Source organism: Cervus elaphus, chromosome 20 (genome assembly GCF_910594005.1).
Source record: "Cervus elaphus chromosome 20, mCerEla1.1, whole genome shotgun sequence".
NCBI classification, from domain to species: Eukaryota; Metazoa; Chordata; class Mammalia; order Artiodactyla; family Cervidae; genus Cervus; species Cervus elaphus.
Window position 1 is genome coordinate 117,215,721 of NC_057834.1, and position 21,479 is coordinate 117,237,199.

General features: G+C 38.0%; 1 protein-coding gene across 1 annotated transcript in view; it reads left to right on the top strand.

The window, feature by feature from the left end:
- Nucleotides 1-21,479, top strand: part of AGBL4 (AGBL carboxypeptidase 4) — a 1,406,543-nt gene that overhangs the window by 640,859 nt on the left and 744,205 nt on the right. The window contains exon 4 of the mRNA XM_043876377.1: nucleotides 4,969-5,063. Within this exon, the coding sequence (XP_043732312.1) occupies nucleotides 4,969-5,063 (95 nt within the window). The remainder of the gene's footprint in view (nucleotides 1-4,968; nucleotides 5,064-21,479) is intronic.

Below are 21,479 nucleotides of genomic sequence, written 5' to 3' on the forward strand. Positions count from 1 at the left end.
GCACAGAGTCAGACACAACTGAAGCGATTTAGCATGACTTAGAATGCACAGCTTAGAATTAGGTGCATAGAAAGTCTCAGAAGTTGTTAATTATTATTATAGTTGTTACTGTTACCATTACCTCATAGATGTAGTTTTGTCTGATGTATTTTGAGAAAATAACTGACAAATAACTAGAAAATATGGAAGCCAAGATTTTCTGCACTGCTTGCTTCTAAATACCTTTGATTCTTACAACCACATGCTACCTTGCTAAATAATGTACAAAACATTTTTAAAAATGCACAGGTAGAATATACAAAAATAATTTCAAAATTGATTAAAGCCTTAAATGTGAGACTGGACAATGTAAAACTCCTAGAGGAAAACATAGGCAGAATACTGTCTGACATCAGTTCAGTTCAGTTCAGTTGCTCAGTCGTGTCCAACTCTTTGCAACCCCATGAACCACAGTGTGCCAGGCCTCCCTGTCCATCAGCAACTCCTGGATTCTACCCAAAGCCATGTCCAATGAGTCAGTGATGCCATCCAACCATCTCATCCTCTGACGTCCCTTTCTCCTCCTGCCTTCAATCTTTCCCAGCATCAGGGTCTTTTCAAATGAGCCAGCACTTTGCATCAGGTGACCAAACTATTGGAGCTTCAGCTTCAACATCAGCCCTGCCAATGAACACCCAGGACTGATCTCCTTTAGGATGGACTGGTTGGATCTCCTTGCAGTCCAAGCAACTCTCAAGAGTCTTCTCCAACACCACAGTTCAAAAGCATCAATTTTTCAGTGCTCAGTTTTCTTTATAGTCCAACGCTCACATCCATACATGACCGCTGGAAAAACCATAGCCTTGACCAGACGGGCCTTTGTAGACAAAATAACATCTCTGCTTTTCAATATGCTGTCTAGGTTGATCATAACTTTCCTTCCAAGGAGTAAGCATCTTTTAATTTCATGGCTGCAGTCACCATCTGCAGTGATTTTGGAGCCCAGAAAAGTAAAGTCAGCCACTGTTTCCCCATCTATTTGCCATGAGGTGATGGGACCAGATGCCATGATCTTAGTTTTATGAATGTTGAGCTTTAAGCCAACTTTTTTCACTCTCCTCTTTCACTTTCATCAAGAGGCTCTTTAGTTCTTCTTCACTTTCTGCCATAAGGGTGGTGTCATCAGCATATCTGAGGTTACTGATATTTCTCCTGGCAATCTTGATTCCAGCTTGTGCTTCTTCCAGCCCAGCATTTCTCATGATGTACTCTGCATAGAAGTTAAATAAGCAGGGTGACAATATACAGCCTTGATGCACTTCTTTTCCTATTTGGAACCAGTCTGTTGTTCCATGTCCAGTTCTAACTGTTGCTTCCTGACCTGCATACAGGTTTCTCAAGAGGCAGGTCAGGTGGTCTGGTATTCCCATCTCTTTCACAATTTTCCACAGTTTATTGTGATCCACACAGTCAAAGGCTTTGACATAGTCAATTAAGCAGAAATAGATGTTTTTTGGAACTCTTTTGCTTTTTTGATGATCCAGCGGATGTTGGCAATTTGATCTCTGATTCCTCTGCCTTAATTTTTGATCCAACTCCCAGAATAATGGAAATAAAAACAAAAATAAACAAATGGGACTTACTTAAACTCAAAATTTTCACACTAAAGGAAAGAATAAACAGAACAGAAAGACAACCCTAGATTGGGAGAAAATATTTGCAAATGATGTGACCAGCAAGGGATTAGTCTCCAAAATTTACAAACTCCTTATGATGCTTAACGGCGTCAAAGCAAACAACTCAATCAAAAAACAAGCAGAACACCTACCTATATAGACATTTCTTCAAAAAAGATATACAGATGGACAAGAGACACATGAAAAGATATTCAACATCACTAGTTATTAGAGAAATGGAAATCAAAACTGCAATGAAGATACCATCTCCCACCACTCAGAATGGCTATGATCAAAAAATCCACAAACCATAAATGCTGGAGAGGGTGTGATGAGAAAAGAACCCTCCAGCGCTGTTGGTAGGAATGTAAATTGGTACAGTGACTACTACAGTTTTTTTTTTTTTTTTCCTTAAAAACTCAAAATAAAGCTACCATATGACCTTATAATCCCACTTTTGGGCATTTATCTGGAAAAAAAACAGGATGAAAGGATACTGGCATCCCAACGTTCATTGCAGCACTGTTTACAAGAGCAAAGATATGGGAACCACCTAAATGTCTGTCGACAGAGGAAAGGCCAAAGAAGATGTGTTGCATATATACAGTGGAATATTACTCAGCCATTAAAAGGAACAAAATAATGCCATTTGCAGCAATATGGATGGACCTAGAGAGTGTCATCCTGAGTGAAGTAAATGAGATAGGGAAGGAGAAATATTGTATTACATCCATTTTATGTGGGATCTGAAAATAAATGATGAACTTGCAAAACAGAAAACAATTTTATGGTTGCCAAGGGAAAGAATAGAGGAAGGAATAGTTACGGAGTTTGGGGTGGACATGTACACACTGCTTTATTTAAAATAGATATCCAACAAGGACCTACTGTATAGCATAGTGAACTCTACTCAATGTTATGTGGCAGGCTAAATGGGAGGAGAGTTTGGGTAGAAATGGATACATGTATATGTAATGCTGAGTTCCTTTGCTGTTGTTCACCCAAAACTATCATGGCATTATTTGTTAGTCAGCTATACCCCGATACAAAATAAAAAAGTTTAAAAAATAAATTTAAAAAATGCATGGGTGGAGAATCATAAAAGAATGTGTTCACGAATTCCCCAGTGGTCCAGTGGTTAGGACTTGGCATTTTCATTGACGGGACCCAAGTTGGATTCCTGGTTGGGAAACTAAGATCCTACAAGATATTCAGCCAAAAAGAAAGAAAGAAAGATTGTTTTCTTTTTGCATTTGGTATCATAGGGAAAGTATATTTATTGTCTAGACACTTAGGATTTAAGTTCTAGCTCTAACATTTAATAGTTCTGGGATCTGGGGGTGGGGGTGTAAGCCAGTTACCATTTATTAGAGTCAATTTCCTCATGTCTAAAGTTAGTCTAAAATGAACAATTTTATTTATGAATAGAGAAGCTAAATAATATAGTATGTTTTAAATACCTGGGGGAAAGTTTTTGGCATGTGGTAGGATATGAATGATCAATAAATATTCCACTTTTTCATTTTTTATTCCAGCTTCACATATATACATTCTTTCTGTATTAGATCTCCTCTTGCATTTAGCATTAGTCTGGATCCTAAAAGTACATCATGGCCCTGTGAGGTTCAAAGGCCATTTGTCCCCCTTGATAGTGATTTTCTTAAATCAAACAGTAGCCAAGACCCTGGGAGAAATAATTGATCTGACAACAGGCAGGTCTGGTTTATTAATAATGGAATAGCCTTGGACATTCTTGATGACTTAATGTGATGACAGAAAAGAGGTCGGAAACTGAAATGCCTAGAGAGAGGGTCAATGGCTAGGTCTCTGAGGAGAAAGGAAAACATGAGTTATTCCTAAGACCTTATTTCTTAGAACAAAGCATTTTACGGTAGTGCCAAATATGAATCCAGAGGAAATGCTTTGAATGTTATATTTTTAAAGGAAAACTAAATGTAAAGGATTCAAAAATTGCCCACTATATTTATATTTATTTTTGCCCTTATTTTGGAAAACAGTCTTGATTGGAGTTATGAAATTGGAACCTTAGTGAGTAACTTAGAGATCTTGGCTGTCTTAACTCTTTTATTCCTTGAGTTTAGATATCAGTTCTCCATCTGTTAATTGCACAACTTAAGACAGGATAATTAACATCACTGAACCTCAGTTTCCACATCTGTAAAATGGAGATGTTTGTATTTTAATATAATTGTAAGAGAATATTAAAAATTTTTTAAGTGTATACAATTTCTGGCACTTGACATTAATACCTCACACAATAAATATTTATTCAGTGACTTAATACATGAATTTTGATGCATCTGTTTTTCACTGCCTTTGGACAGAAAGGCCAGCCTATGGTAACCTCTTGAAAGCTTTTCATTTTCTCTGACTATTCAGGCTGCTCTTGCCCTGATCCTCATCCTTTTTCCTTTGGATTATTTCAGTGGTCATTTAATGTCTTTTAACCCCAATTCTCTGCTCTTTCCCCATCTGTCTTCCTCACTTGTGATAAAGTTGTTTATTAAAACAAAGACTTGTTTTCTTTTAAGTCTACTACACTTCTGGAAGGGTTTTAGTCATCTAAAACATTCCACTCCCCCATTGTAAAGGTGTACCGAGGGAGGTAAGGAGCTCACCTATGCACCTGTGCTCCTATAAACTGATACTAAGATTAGGATTGAGCTCAGTACTCCTTGCCCCTAGCAGAAAACAACAAAAAAGGAGAAAACATATATTCTGTAGTTGTAGTCAAAGGGGTGCTGAGCAGCTACAGAAGTTTTTAATTTCAATTTTCACTAAGTTGTTATTTTTAGTTTTGTTGAACTTCAAATGCACCACTGCTATTATAGTGATATTCATTTCCATGGAAATTCTAGGTGAGCCTAGAGAGAAGATGCAATTAATAAAATAACTAAAACTTATATAGCATTCACTATGTACCAAGCAAAGTTCCAAGCACTATACATTAAATCATTTCTCATCAGTAACCCTAGGTACCATTATTATCCCAATTTTTCAGATGAGGAAACTGAGGCAAAGAAAGATTTAGTAGCTTGGCAAGGTGACAGACTAAGAGTGGTAGAGTGAGATTAAAACTAAGCCTTCCAGATTCCAGAGTCTATGTTCTTGATTACTATGCTAAGCTAGCAGAAACACTGAATTTCTGTGAATATCATTTATTCTCACTATGTTGGTAGCTAGTCCATATGGTTTCCCTTAACCCTTCTTTTTACTTCCAGTTCTAATTATCAGAAAGGGGCAACCTGAAAAGCACAGTCTTTTGATAAACTTTTCCCTCTTTCTTTCTCAGAGAGTCATTTTCAACATTGTTAACTTCAGCAAAACTAAAAGTCTTTATAGAGATGGGATGGCCCCTATGGTGAAATCTACCAGCAGACCAAAATGGTAAGTGACCCAGAGAATGGACCTCCTTTTGATTGGAGAATGTGACCCAGGGCTCCAATTTATCTGCTCTACTGGCCCTAAGAAGAGTTCAGTGAGTTTCTGCATGTTCATTGTCTGGACTCTCTGCACTGCTCTTTGAGAGTGTTTGAAAAGAAAGCATGGTTCCGTGTTTGGAATTACTAGCATTCTCTTATGAGGGAATGTACAGTCTGTTATTTGATAAGATGAACTTCCTGTCTTATCTGGCTTTTATCATGACACCTTTGGAAGCATAAAGCTGACTCTGTTTTTGTTTGTTCTTTTCTAACCTGTGCAGAGATATTGTACATTAACCCAGGAGGATATTAGGAGCTACAGTTTTGTAGAGTTCCCTTGTTTTGCTTGTTTGTTGTGGTTTCTTTATATAGATATGGTGTGAATATTTCTGGATGCTAAAGTTCTATTTGTCCCATTGCTGTAGTGTAGCTGAGGACAGTTGTATAGAATTACTTAATAATAGTAATGAGGATGATGATGATAATGTTAATAATAACTACTGCCACTTCCTGAGAAAATCTATTCTTTGTCAGATGTTTTATATTTGATGTTACTATTCTCACAACATTTTTGCAAGGGAGATTATTTTAAAGATCCCTATATTACAGACGAAGACACTGGGGCTAGGATAGGTTAAGTACTTTCTCATGACCATAAATACTAAGGGGAAGAGCCTGTGTTATTGTTATTATCCCACACTGCCATTCAAACTGATTACTTTGTTCATCCATTTATTCATTCAACATTGATTGAGTGCACCAAAATGAGAGTTTTTAAAGCCAGAAACCAAGTGTTATTCACCTATCACACAGTAGGTGTTAAGTGAATGCTTGTTGAGCTGAACTGAATTCATGATGAGAATTTACATGTAAAGTGCCTGGCACTTGCTAAGTACTCAATAAATGTCATCTGTTATTAATAGTATTTTGTAGAATACTCTACAAATGCAAGGAATTGTTAATATTATTCTAGCTTTGATCCCTGTTCAAATTTTAATGACTAGTGAGAAGATCATCTCCAAATGTCTATATTTATAGAAAGCTAGCTATTCATAAATATTGAATTGTGCTTTTATCTAGAAATGATACTTGGCAATTTTCTATAAATGCTGGGCTGAGAAACTCAGGTTTGTAAAAGTGTAGGCATTTGATGATGATAATCAAAACTGTTTATTAAAGGTAAAAATATCTTCCTGGGCCTATTTTTTTTTTACTTTACTAAGTCAAATTAACTATACTGCTGTTTTTCCATTTCCTTTCAACATTAGGATCTGAACAGGAGGCAGACCTTTGCTGTGAGTTTCTGAATTCAGCCTGAGTGGATAATAACAAAACACTTCTTTCTGTTAATAGGCATATATGTAGATGTGTGCTTCAAATCTTGTCAATAAAGCATATCACTGTTGATCTGCTCACAGGGGCCTTAAAATAACATTGTACTTCTTTTATGAGACTCTGTGTTGGGATCTTATATAGCGGTAATAATAACCATTTGATTTCCTTGAGTGTTCAGTTCTGGAGTCTTTTTGTGTGCTTTTGAAAACCCTTCTGCCTTAATTATTTCATTTTGCTTTGTTTCTCATGCACTACCATTTGGGTCCTCTCTTTTAGGTCTCTTGACAAGATTTTGAATTATTAATGACTCTTTATATTTATGTTATAATGTCTTAGAATTAAGTCAGCATTCTCATCCAGTGTTGGCAGGCTCTGAGCAGAATCCGCTATGTGGTCACTGTACTTCTCTAACGGTCTAAAGAGGTTTAAAGTTTCAGAGCCAAGTTTGTTGTAGTTGAAGCCAATAAGGTACAAGGTACCAGAATAAGTCAAGTCATTGATGTGTTTAATTTCTCAGAGATATTTTTACTTTTCTATCCCCACACATTGAATGGGAAGCTTTTCATCTTCTTTCACGCTATCCTTTCTTCAAGTAAGATGTTTGGAGATTTATTTAGCTAATAGGACTTTATTGAACACCTTAATGTGCCATGTGCTATAGATAGAGATATTGGGGATATACTGTATGAATATGATAGAAACAATCTATTCTAAAAGGGAAATTTTATATTAGAATTTTATTAACTGATCTCTGTAGGCCATGATTATTACCCTTCTTTCTACTACTTTGTTCTGAAGGGCCTTCCTGTCCTTGGTGCTTTCTGCTTAGGACTTTCTTCTGCTCCTTGTGTTGATTACTGGCACCAGAACCTATTTTCCAGTAATCGTCATCCTAAATGTCCCCAGAGTAACATAAAGAAATGTGTGTGACTGTTTGGCTCTCAGATTGTTAGATTTTACTGGTCCTATGGAGTTTGTAGCCCGCCAGGCACCTCTGTCCATGGGATTCTCCAGGCAAGAATACTTGAGTGGGTTGTCATGCCTTCCTCCAGGGAATCTTCCTGACCCAAGAATTGAACTGTATCTCCTGCTTAGCAGGCAGATTCTTTACCAATGAGCCACCTAGGAAGTCCCTATGGGCATTGTGCATGCTAACTCACTTCAGTCGTGTTCAACTCTTTGTGACCCTATAGACTGTAGTCCACCAGGCTTCTCTGTTCATGAGATTTTCAAGGAAGAATACTGGAGTGGGTTGCCATGCCCATCTCCAGGGGACCTTCCAGACCCAGGAGATGAACCTGTCTCTTATGTCTCCTGCATTGGCAGGCAGATTCTTTACCACTAGTGCCACCTGGAAAGCCCCTATGGGCTTTACCTAATTTAATATTATAAATAGGCCTTGGAAATATCCTCACCTCATGACAAACATTAGAAACCCTAAATTTTCTGGATGAAATATATACCAAATTGGGAAAACAAACTTTCTTCACATTTTCAAAGCTTTCCTCTTCACCTGTCACAGGGGTCTGTAATTGATTCTAAGCAAAGATACCTTCAGGCCTTAGCATGGATCTGGTAATCAATTAACTGTGGAAAGCAAATGAGCAAAAGAAGCAAGTAAAAAGCCATTATGCAGATAAACATATGACTTCTCAAGGCTGTTCTGCCTTGAGGAGATAAAAATCAGCATAACTAGCAGCAAAATGGAGAATCTGAAAGATTTAGAAGTTTTCTGCCTATTTTAGTTCATTCTAATTCTGTTTACATATTGGACTTCTAAGGATTCTTGGTTGTTAGTGGAGGTGATAGAATTCCAGCTGAGCTATTTCAAATCCTAAAAGATGATGCTATGAAAGTGCTGCACTCAATATGCCAGCAAATTTGGAAAACTGAGCAGTGGCCACAGGGCTGGAAAAGGTCAGATTTTATTTCAACCCCAAAGAAAGGCAAGGCGAAAAAATGTTCTAACTACGGCACAATTGCACTCATCTCACATGCTAGCATAGTAATGCTCACAATTCTCCAAGCTATGTGAACACTATGTGAATTCAACAGTATGTGAACTGAGATGTTCAAGCTGGATTTAGAAAAGGCAGAGGAATGAGAGATCGAATTGCCAATATCTGTAGGATCATTAAAAATCAAGAGAGTTTCAGAAAAACATCTACTTCTGCTTCATTGACTATACCAAAGGCTTTGACTGTGTGGATCAGAACAAACTGTGGGAAATTCTTCAAGAGACGGGAACACCAGACCTCCTTACCTGGCTCCTGAGAAATCTGTATGCAGGTCAAGAAGCAACAGTTAGAACCAGACATGGAACAACAGACTCGTTCCAAATTGGGAAAGGAGTATGTCAAGGGTGTATATTGTCACCCTGCTTATTTTACTTATATGCAGAGTACATCATGCAAAATGCCACTCTAGATGAAACACAAGCTGGAATCAAGATTGCTGGGAGAAATAACAATAACCTCAGATATGCAGATGACACCACCCTTATGGCAGAAACTGAAGAGGAGCTACAGAATCTCTTGATGAAAGAGAAAGAGGAGAGTGGAAAAGCTGGCTTAAAACTCAACAGTCAAAAACCAAAGATTGTGGCATCTGGTCCCATCACTTCATGGCAAGTTGATAGGGAAACAACGGAAGCAATGACAGTCTCTATTTTCTTGGGCTCCAAAATCGTGCAGATGGTGACTGCAGCCATGAAATTAAAAGACACTTGCTCCTTGGAAGAAAAACTATGACCAATCTAGACAGTATATTAAAAACAAAAAAACAGAGGCATCACTTTGCCAATAAAGGTCTTTCTAGTCAAAGCTTAGTTTTTTTCCAGTAGTTATGTATGATTGTGGAATTGTACCTTAAAGAAAACTGAGTGCCGAAGAATTGATGCTTTTGAATTCTGGTTTGGAGAAGACTCTTGAGAGACCCTTGAACTGCAAGAAGATCAAACCAGTCAATCCTAAAGGAGTTCAGTCCTGAATATTCATTGAAAGGACTGATGCTGAAGCTGAAGCTCCAATCCTTTGGCCACCTGCTGCAAAGAACTGACTCGCTGGAAAAAACTCCAATGCTGGGAAGGATTGAAGGCAGGAGGAGAATGGGAAGACAGAAAATGAGATGGTTGGATGGCATCACCGACTTGATGGACATAAGTTTGAGAAAGTTCCAGAAGTTGGTGATGGACAGGGAAGCCTGGTGTACTGCATTCCTTGGGGTCACAAAGAGTCGGATATGACTGAACAACTGATCTGACTGAATGAGGACTCCATAGCATCAAATTTTTTCAACCATAACTGATTAATATTTTTTATTAATATTTTTTACTATTGTCAAAGGCTGAAATTTCTATGTGCTGGAAGCTGCTGGAAACCGGCATTAGAAAACCAGCCATTATCTGTATCCTTACCTGTGAAGAAATTAAACCTAAGATGTCTTCACAGCTAGTGATTGGTAATATTAGCCAGAGATCTCAGGACTCCATCTTTACTGTCTCTTGCATTTTCCATGCATGGAAGGGTGGATGAGAGGGCACAGACTCAGGGAGTAGCATGAAGCTCTGTGGCCTTTGGTAAATCTGAAATACCTTATCTGATTGACTTGTAGCAGATTGAATTGTAGCAGATTGAGGAAATTGGACTTAAATCTTAGAGGTAACTTTCATGTAACACATTTTTATTGAGTATCTAACTTTGTGCTCGGTACTAGGGTAATAAATATGAATATGACCTGTATTATATCTTTAAAATTTTGTTTTTAAGAGGTTTAAATGAAACATAAATAGGCACAATGTAAGAAGCATAGTACTTAAAACCATTAGGAAGGTATATAAATTGTGCTGTGGATTAGAGATAAGAAAATGATGCTATTAGGACTTGAGAAGTAAAGGAGAAGCTTTTGGAGTGGGTGGTATTTTAGCTAGATCTTAAGAAAATGGGGCAAGAACAAAAACTTAAGAAAATGGGATTTCAAATAGAAGATACAACCTGATGAGCCATGATACCTCTTTTATAAACCTCAGTTTCCTCACTGTAAAAAGTGCATAATAATACTTTTTCACAGAGGTGTTATGAGAAATGAATATGAAATAGATGTCTAAATATTTTTTTTAATCTCAAGGATCTTATTCAATAAATTTTCTGACTAGTTCTTTTCTTTTCCTCTCTCGCCCAAAACTGACTGAATGATTGTTCCTTCATTCCTTCCCTTTCACCTTCCTTCCTCTCTTCCTTCCTTTATTCTTTTCTTCCTTCCAGCTTGTCAAAAATGCTTGCTAAGTGGTCACAATGTACCAGGGATTATGTAAGGTATTAGAATAAAACAAGAGAAATATGGTTACTATTCTCATAGAGCTCATAGTCTAAAAGGCTAGACATTAAATATGTAATTTGATAAATATGATAATCATTAAAACAAAGGGGAGATCAGCATGCATGGACTACTTAGCATGTGTTCAGTCACTCAGTTGTATCAGACTCTTTGCAACCCCACAGACTGGCCTGTCCTCTATCCATGGCATTTTGGAGGCAAGAATATTGCAGTTGTTTGCCATTTCCTCTTCCAGGGAATCTTCCAGACCCAGGGATCAAATCCCTATCTCCTGCATCTCCTGCATTGGCAGACAGATACTTTACCGCTGAGCCACCTGTAAAGCCTATTTGGCATGCTATATAGCATATAAGACTTAGTCTGCTTCAAGGATAAGAGACCTTATTTAGGAATATTATTTATTGTGATAGCTGAAAGATGAATAAAAGTTAGATCATGATGGGCAGAGATATGTGTGAAGTATATATCTTTGATAAGCAAAGTTCAGCGTGATTGGAGCATGAAATTCTAAGAAGAAAGACTGGGGAGTTACGATGTTCAGTCACTCTATCCTCCACCATCTTCCAGTGTTTGCTCAAACTTGTGTCCATTGAGCCAGTGATCCTATCTTAACCATCTCATGCTCTGCTTCCTTCTTCTCCTTTTGCCTTCACTCTTTCCCAGGCTCAAGGTTTTTTTTCAAATGAACTGACTCTTCACATCAGGTAGACAAAATATTGAAACTTTAGCTTCAGCCTCAGTCCTTCTAATGAATATTCAGGATTGATTTCCATTAGTATTGATTGGTTTGATATCCTTGCTGTCCAAGGGACTCTCAAGAGTCTTCTATAGCACCACAGTTTGAAAGCATCAATTTTTCAGTGTTCAGCCTTCTTGAGGGTCCAACTCTCACATCTGTACATGACTACTGGAAAAACCATAGCTTTGAGTATTTGGACATTTGCCTGCAAAGTGATATCTCTGCTTTTTAATATGTTGTCTAGGTTTTTCATGGCTTTTCTTCCAAGGAATAAACATCAATTTCATGACTGTGGTCACCATCTGCAGTGACATTTTAGCCTGAGAAAATAAAATCTGTCACTCTTTCCACTTTTTCCCTTCTATTTGCCATGAAGCAAAGGGACAGGATGCCATGATCTTAGTTTTTGAATGTTGAGTTTTAAGCCAGCCTTTTCACTCTCCTTTTTGACTCTCATCAAGAGGCTCTTTAATTCCTCTTCACTTTTTGCCATTAGAGTAGAATCATCCTCATATCTGAGGTTGTTGATATTTCTCCCAGCTTGTGATTCATCCAGCCCTGCATTTCAAGTGATGTAGTCTGCTTTAAGTTAAGTAAACAGGGTGACAACATACAACCTTGTTGAACTCCTTTCCCAATTTGGAACTAGTCCATTGTTCCTTGTCCAGTTCTAACTGTTGATTCTTAAACCACATACAGGTTTCTCAGGAGATAGGTAATGTGGTTTGGTACTCCCATTTCCTTAGGAATTTTCCATGGTTTGTTGTTATCCATACAGTCAAAGGCTTTAGCATAGTCAATGAAGCAGAAGTAGATGTTTTTCAGGATTTCCCTTGCTTTCTCCATGATCCAACAAATGTTGGCAATTTTATCACTGGTTCCTCTGCCTCTTCAAAACCCAACTTGTACATCCAGATGTTCTTGGTTCACATACTACGAAGCCTAGCTTGAAGAATTTGGAGCTTATTCTTGCTAGCATGTGAAATGAGCACAATTGTATGGTAGTTGGAATACTGTTTGGTATTGCCCTTCTTTGGGATTGGGATGAAAACTGACCCTTTCCAATCTTGTGGCCACTGCATTCACTTATGGAACAAACATAGAATGACTCTGAAAGGTAAGGTAATGAGGGAAGAATGGCTAGGTGTCTCAGAGCTTGGGATATGATATAGTGGTGAGAATCCTGGGTCTTACTGTTGCCTCATAAATGGCAGAATGGTTGCTTAAGAAGCCAGCAACCTGGAAATACCAATGGGCACAGGCAAAAAACAATCCTTCTCAAAAGCCTGTTTGGGCTAAACAAAGCACAAGAAAAAGGCATCCCAGTAAGACAGAAACATTGAGACAATAATTACTTACTCTAATCAAATACTGTGGAGAAAAAAAAAGAAAGAAAAGAAAAACCTGTAGCCCCACTTTCTCCCTTACCAACAAATGTCAAGCAGAAAGCCTAAACTTCCATTTTTGCTTCAAACCCCCAGCCAGGTGGTGTCAGAGAAAAGTAGGGAACTGAGAGTTTCATTCCATCTGGTCAGTAATGAACCCTTCTCTCCTCTCTAAGATGTCAGATTGAGGAATCTGGATTTCCATCATGCATTTAAGGATGGGATCAATAGCAGAGTGTAGGGAAACAGAAAAAATGGTAAATAAATGTTAGGATGGGACAATAGAAGTTACCCCTTTGAACGATGGAGGAAAAAATAGGTCAAGAAAAATGAACAGAGCCTTGGGGACTGATGGGACAATAAATTTAGCAATTATTTCATTAGAATCAGAAGGAAAGGAGAGAGTGGGACTGAAGAGTATTTTAAATGGTGGAAATCTTCTCAGATTTGAAAATATGACATAAACCTATAGATTTGAGGGACTGAGTAGCCAGAAAAACCCCAAACAGGAAAAACTGAGGGAAATCTTTGCCAAGAAGTATCATAATTAAACTTCTGAAAACTAAGGACAAAGGAATCTTGAAAGTACTAAGAAGAAATAAGGGAAGTGGTACAATGTTTCTCAAATTCTGAGAAAAAATAGTTGTCAACCCAGACTTCCATATCTAACAAAGACATCTTTCAAGCATGAGGGAAAAATCAAGACATTTGAGATAAAAGCAAAAACTAAGAATATATTTCACTAGCAGACCTACATTTATGCAAAGTTCTTGAAACAGAAAAGATAATAAAGAAGGATTCTTATAATATCAGAAAGAGTGAAAAAAAAGACCTTGGGGACAACATTAGGCATACCAACATTCAAATTATAGGAGTCCCAGATGAAGAAGAAAAAGAGAAGGGGCCTGAGAAAATATTGGAAGAGATTATAGTTGAAAACTTACCTATTATAGGAAAGGAAATAGTCACTCAAGTACGGAGGCCCAGAGATAACCATATAAGATAAATCCAAGGTGGAACACACTGAGACACATATCAGTCAAACTAACAAAAACTAAATACAAAGAAAAAAATATTAAAAAATAAGACAAAAGCAACAAATAACATAGAAAGAAATCCTTATAAGTTTATCAGCTGATTTTTTAACAGAAACTCTGCAGGCCAGAAAGGAGTGGCAGGATATATTTTAAATGATGAAAAGGAAAAACCTGCAACCAAGAATATTCTACCCAGCAAGGCTGTCATTCAGATTCAACAGAAAAATCACAAGCTTTGCAGACAAGCAAAAGCTAAGAAAATTCAGCACCACAAAACTAGTTTTACAACAAATGCTAAAGGAAATTTTCTAGGTGGAAAAGAAAAGAGCACAACTAGAAACAAGAAAATTATGAACTGAAAAGCTCATCAGTAAAGGCAAACATACAGTAAATGTAGGAAATCATCCACATGCTAATATGATATGAAAACCAGCAAACTTGAGGAGAGTACAAATGCAAGGTATTACAAATGCATTTGAAATTAAGAGATCAACAACTTAAACCAGTCTTGTAGAGACTGCTATATCAACACTTCATGGCAACAACAAACCAAAAATCTACAATAGATATACACACAAAAAAGAAAGTGCAATCTAAACACAACACTAAAGATAGTCTTCAGATCACAAAAGAAGAGAACAAAAGAGGAAGAGGAGAAAAACACCTACAAAAACAAACTGAAAACAATAAAATGACAGTAAGAACACATATATCAGTAATTACCTTAAATGTAAATGAATTAAATACTCCAACCAAAAAACACAGACTGACTAAATGGATACAGAAGCACAATCCATATGTGATGTCTATAAGAAACCTGCTTCATATCTAGAGACTCATATGGACTGAATGTGAGGGATGGTAAAAGGTGTTTCATGCAAATGGAAATCAAAAGAAAGCCAAGGAGCAATACTCATATCAGGTAAAACAGACTTTAAAATATAGTCCATCTCTGGATCTTCTAGTTCTTGGAAGGAACCAGGAGTAAGTTGTATAATCTCTCTGTTCTCTTTTCTCCCATAGGACCCAGCAAATTTGTCCACCTTGGGTGATCACACTGTGCTGCCTGGAGAGTTCTTGCCCAGGCAAGTGTGGTACTCAGACAAGGTGTGAACCATTCTCTCTTATTTCCACCAGAGACAACACGCTCTTGTCCTCTTCCCTTATGAGTGATCTGAGTTGAATTTTGTTTACAAGAGATATACTGATATTCCTCCCCTGTCTATATAGAAGGTTATTATCCACAACCTTTCAGATTGGAGAATAGAAACCAGAAGAAGATAGATGAGTTGCCCAAAATCGTACAATAAGTAAATGCCAACAGAGCCTGGATCCCACATGGGACTGACTTACAGGCCTATCACTTTCTTCGCTGCTGCCACGTTGTCTTCAAATAAAGCTTGAGAATTTTGAGCTCTGTAACAACTTCTACCAACTTCTCACCATTTAGTTTTATATGGTGCATCTTACCAATAGGAGCTATCCAACAATGGAGGGCTGTCAGCACATGAAGAGTTCTGGAGCGGCTTCAGTTGACGGAGAATGGCTCCCTGTCAGGGAGACAGTCCTGCACTGAGAGGGAGGGTGGACCGTGTCAGTGTGTGTTCCCAATTAAATTACAGGGAATGCTGGCCAAGTGTTGTAGTTGCTGGTATTGTTTTAACCTCAATACTCAAATGGTAAGAAGCATAGAAAGGAAGAGGAAAAGAAAGAATCCAAGCTATAATCCCGGTCATGGGACAATGAGCCAAATGCGGAAATGAGTGAGAACTAGTGAGAATTTGCTGATCAAGGGACCAGAAGGTGGTGCCTTCCAAAATCCCCTCAAAGTCATATTATGGACTAAATTACTAGGATTCTAGGCTCTTTGTATGGAACTCAAGATTAACACACATCATTCTATGACAAACAGCTTTCATACATTGTGCTAGTTTCTTTGATTCTCTCAGAACTTTGGAAAGGGCATCTATCACTTTCTCAGTTTTACAAATGAGGATACTGAGGCTCAGGGTGATTAAGTAACTTGCTCTAAAAGTTTAGTAATGCTAGTAAGTGGCAGAGCTGGGATATGAATACAGAGTCACTAATTTAAATCTTAACCCTTTTTCCCTTTTCTAATTTAGTAATAGTTAAGAGCTTAGTTATGGTTTGAAGAGATCTGAATTTGAACCTGACTCTGTTGTGTCTGTCATGAAGATATGTGACTTGTTCATATAGCAAGTTAGGGCAGTATAAAGTCTGGCATCCATGTAAGATTGACTAGCAGGCCCATAACTTTCCTCCATGCTGCCCCACTGCCTCCTTTTGCTTTTACTCCAAGAAAAGGGGCTGAAATGTGATGGCTTGGTGTAGGGGAAAAAAGTACTGGCTTTCTAGTAAAACAGTTGAAACTGAAATATTGCCTTTGGGCAAAATCAGTGATGGTTACCATTAATTCACTTCAAACAATACAGACAATGTGCAATGTGCAGCGTGAATGATCTCTTTCACATTAGACAGAACAGGACTTGAAGAAGACCCAGTGTTTGTGATATGCCATATCAATGTCCTAGAAGGAAGTTTTAGTGATTACCTAGCAAAAAGCCCTCATTTTGCACATGATAAAACTAAGGGCCAGAGATTTGAACCCAGTACCTCTAACACTTTGAGCACAATATGAAACAGTCTCATAGCACTTGTTACAAAATGATTTTGCATCATGGTATTGATAGCTTATGGTGAACGGTGTTGCATTCTTGATCTCCGAAGAAGATTCAGCTTCGGGACCAGGGACCAGTCTTGATCACGCAAAAGCTTTTGTGTAGCAGAGTTTTATTAAAGTATGAAAATGGACAGAGAAAGCTTCTGACATAGACATCAGAAGGGAGATGGAGAGTGCCTCCGTCACTAGTGTTAGGAAGGGAGTTATATACTTTAATTAGTTATTATAATAAATCAAAAGAATGTCTCAAGGAAGGAATGTCTTTAGGAAGGAGAAACTGCCCTCAAGCAGGATACATTGTTGTTACATAATCCTTACTACAGAGTCTAAACTGAGTTGTTTGTTGTGTAATCATCAGTTCCAGGCTTAAAGAAAAAATGTTTTAAGTAACTAAGACTAAGGAATGTAGAGGGGGAAAAAAGCCATTTGTTCTTTCCTCCGGACCCCAGACTTCTTATCAACTTGCCTAGGAATTGACTCTCTTAGTATCATCACAATAGCTCCAGGAAGCAGGAAAGCCAAAGGTTATCACATCCAGGTGAGGAAACCCAGGCTTAGAAAGGGTTGTCATAACTACTCAGGGGCAGAGTGCAAAGATTCTGCCTCAGATTTGTGTAACCCCTAGCCATGCTGCCTCCATTACACACTCCTAACTGGCAAGGTGACCAATCCACCTGGTTTGCCTAGAAGTATGGAGTTTCTTGTGATGTAGGAGTTCAAACTTTAGCTTTAAATTGAGGATTTCCTGGGAAAACTAAGATAAATTGGTCACCTAACTCCTAAATGAAGAGGCAGAAATGAAGAACCAGGGAGTTAACTCTAAAGACAGAACAGAAGAAAGACCCTGTGTTAATATTAGGAAGATAAAAACCAAAGGTCATTAAAAAAATATTGGCATAATATGTTAATACTCTAATTAGTTTTACCATTAATGCTAATGTTATTACCAATTGCCCTTGAACATATTCATATAAAATAATAGTACCAAGAGCTATGTTTGCATTTAGGTTAGGTTTCAAAGTGCTCCCTTCCACTGTCCGTTAGGGATCACTAAGAAAACCTGAACATTTCCATGGAAACTTCCGATGGCATTGTATTAAAATATCCATGTAGTTTACTATTTTAAGAATTGAAAAATAAAGAAGAAAGAGATCAAGAATACAATTCTAAAAACCCAAATCCTAGGCTTGGCAATACTGTTCTGAGATTTAAACAATCAAAACAGATCCATATTATAGAAAAATCTTTAAGAAAGTGTTCATTTTAGAGTAGTTGATAATGACAGAAACTCAAACCAACCTAAATGTCCAAAACTAGGAAAATTATTAAGTAATTATAATGTGTCAACTTGAAGCAGTATTATGTAGGCATTAAAAATGGTTTCCAATAGCTAATAATAACATAGGAAAATGCTGATCTTATATAAAGTAAAAAGTAGGGTATAATGCTATATATAATTGTGATAATAGTATGAAATATATGGTGTGTGTATATATATATATATGTGTGTGTGTGTGTGTGTGTGTGTGTGTGTGTGTATATATATATATATTTGTACCTGTCCATGGAATTCTCCAGGCAAGAATACTGGAGGGGATAGCCATTCCTTTTTCCAAAAGACCTTCCCAACCCAGGGACTAAAACCGGGTCTCCTGCATTACAGGTAGATTCTTTACCATCTGAGCCACTAGCGAAGCCTATATATTAAATACACACATAATACTGTTAACTGGTATCTTTAGATGGTAGGATTATGGTAAATTTTTATTTCTTCAGAGTTTTTTGTATTTTTAGATGTTCTACAATTTTATATTTGTGAAAAATCAAAGTAATATTTATTAAAAATAAAATAATAGCTTCTTAAATGATGTTTAAAATTTACTTATATTAGGGGTGAATCATATCACTTTCACAGGACTGTTTCCTCATTTATTAAAGTGAATATAATGTACCCTCTCCTTCTGACCTCCCAGAATATTTTTGAGACCAGTGAAGACACTGGAGGTGAGAGAGTAAGAGGTGTTTGGAAATACAGGCTATGACCAAGAGTGAAACTCTTATTAAAAGATGAGACAGATGGACAAATAACCCTACCAATCACCTGTGGTAGTTGTGTACTAGAGCTTCGCCTATTCACTTGCAGAAGCTCATTATTAAGTTTTCAGCAATTTTGTGAACTGCTTTTAAAACCATTGGTAGTTTTAGTTTGAAATTGTCACATATTTATACCATGAAAACTGGAAAAAGCTACAAATCATGCCTTTACATGGCTTTTAAGCCAGAAATTCAGATAAACAGCTTATAAATTAAATTCTGAAGGAACACATGGAGGAAATCTCTGTTGGTAAAACTGACCAACAGAGCTCCAGACTACATTCACCACTCTCTGGTCCTGAGGTGTCTGTCTGTCAGGACTCATGATCCAGGCCTCAAGGAAATGAACCACCAGAGGACGATAACCCCATGGGAGAGAAGGCAGAGGATGCTGTGAAATCATGCTTTGGGCAGCTAGAGCTCACATCTACTGTAGCTGGAGGGTTAGTGCTACATCTCAGAGTGACCCAGGACCTCTTGAGAGGCTGAAGAAATGAATGAAAATGCAGATTCTTGTAAATTCACAGGATTGTGTTTCATTGAGACTTCCAAAAGGAAACAGATGGCACACCCAAATTAGGACAATTTGTGGAAGATTTACCAGTATATTAAAAGTAGATGGTGTAGAACCACAAAGGATAGTGCAAAAGCTTGGGGCTAGAAGCATCAGAATTGTCACAAGAGGACAGGGGTTATTGTAGCCTAGAAAGGGAGAGTTGTATAGAGTATGCTGCTTTGAAAGTAGTAGTGACCTTCTATCAAGAGAAAAGCCAGCCTTAGATGACTTCACAGGAAGAAATCCAGAGAAATAAATACCTCTGCCACCTTCCTGACTCTAGATGTTCCCACAGGAGGACCTAAACAGAAGCCAGAAGCTCAGAATGCAGTTGATGTAATCCACAGAGGTCAGTCATCTCAGGCAGAGAAAAGGGTAGAGAAGGATGAAGAGTGTTACAGAGGGGCAAATGGAATATATTCATCAGTTTAGCTTCAGGTTTTAGCTGACACGGACTTGAGTCCTTGTTTTCTTATGAAAAAGTTGTGTAATAATATCCTATTTTTCAGGATGGTTTTGAAGATTTAATAGAATATATGTGAATCCCCTTACTTGGAAGCACCTGATGTACAGTAATGGGTCCAGAAATAGTGGCAATTATTACAGTGCTGTATCACCTCATATCATTGAACTTAATTCTGTTATCAATAAAATAGATAAAATACTCTGCATGCATGTGTGCTGAGTCATGTCTGACTCTTTGCAACCCAATGGACTGTAGCCCATCAGGCTCCTCTGTCCATGGGATTTTCCAGGCAAGAATACTGGAGTGGGTTGCCATTTCCTATTCCAGAAGATCTTCCTGTCCCAGGGATCAAACCTGTGCTACTTGCTGCCTAAAGTTTATTGTAATTATAAACATTAACCTTTGGATATATAAAATCACTCTGTAAGATATGATGCATTAAAAATACATTAAATAAAAGATTGGCCCTGTATTCTTTATCAGAACTGAAAACTCAGCTTTCTCTTTCTAGATCCACTGTATTGGAAGCTTCGTGAGGTTAGTCTTTGTTTATGGCTGTACCTTCGGTACCTAGACAGTACCTAACAGACAGTAGATGCTCAGTAGATAATTGTTTATTTAATTTAAAGCTCTTTCTAAAACTCTTTCTGGTCTTTCTTATTGACCAGACACTCGAAGAATGCTCCTGGGTACTGACGCTTCCTTGCAGCTGGGACTTTCTTGTTCTTTCAGTCGTTAGCTTCTGTCTTGTGCAGAAATCTGGGCTTTTCAATCTAGACTCTCTCTTGCCTGACTCTGTCCCTATTCCAGTCTTCTGGCATGAGTCAGTGTATTTCATAAGATGGTTGGATGGCATCACAGACTCGAAGGACATGGTTTTGGGTGGACTCTGGGAGTTGGTGATGGACAGGGAGGCCTGGCGTGCTGTGGTTCATGGGGTTGCAAAGAGTCGGACACGACTGAGCGACTGAGCTGAACTGAACAACCACATCATCTTCTGAGCTCCAGCAGCCACCTTGTACTCGCCATGTAGCCCAAAGGCATACAGCCTGCCCTCTTACTGCGTTTGTTCTTTCCACCAAGAATGTATCATCCCCTTCTCTACCTGGGGAATCCTATACCCCACGGTTCTTAATACTCAGACTTTTACTGAGGCAAATACTCTTCTTACACCTGGAATGCTCTTCTTTTTCCCCTTCCTTCTCCTTTTCCCGGTTAACTTCCATATTTGCATCAGGCCTCAAATTAGATGCTGTTTTCTTTGGGGAAAGCATCATCACTAGAATCACTAAGATGAGTTCAAGCACTCATGTATTCCTCCTATCATATACTATGTCCTATATTCCTATGAAGTTAACTTCCTTCCCCTATAAAATTGTAAGCTTCTTAAGGGCATGATAAATTTATGTCATGCCACAGTGTCTGTATATATTAGGGTAAAGTTATGACCAACCTAGACAGCATATTGAAAAGCAGAGACATTACGTTGCCAACAAAGGTCCATCTAGTCAAGGCTATGGTTTTTCCAGTGGTCATGTATGGATGTGAGAGCTGGACTGTAAAGAAAACTGAGCGCCAAAGAATTGATGCTTTTGAACTGTGGTGTTGGAGAAGACTCTTGAGAGTCCCTTGGACTGCAAGGAGATCCAACCAGCCCATCCTAAAGGAGATCAGTCCTGGGTGTTCGTTGGAAGGACTGATGCTGAAGCTGAAACTCCAGTACTTTGGCCACC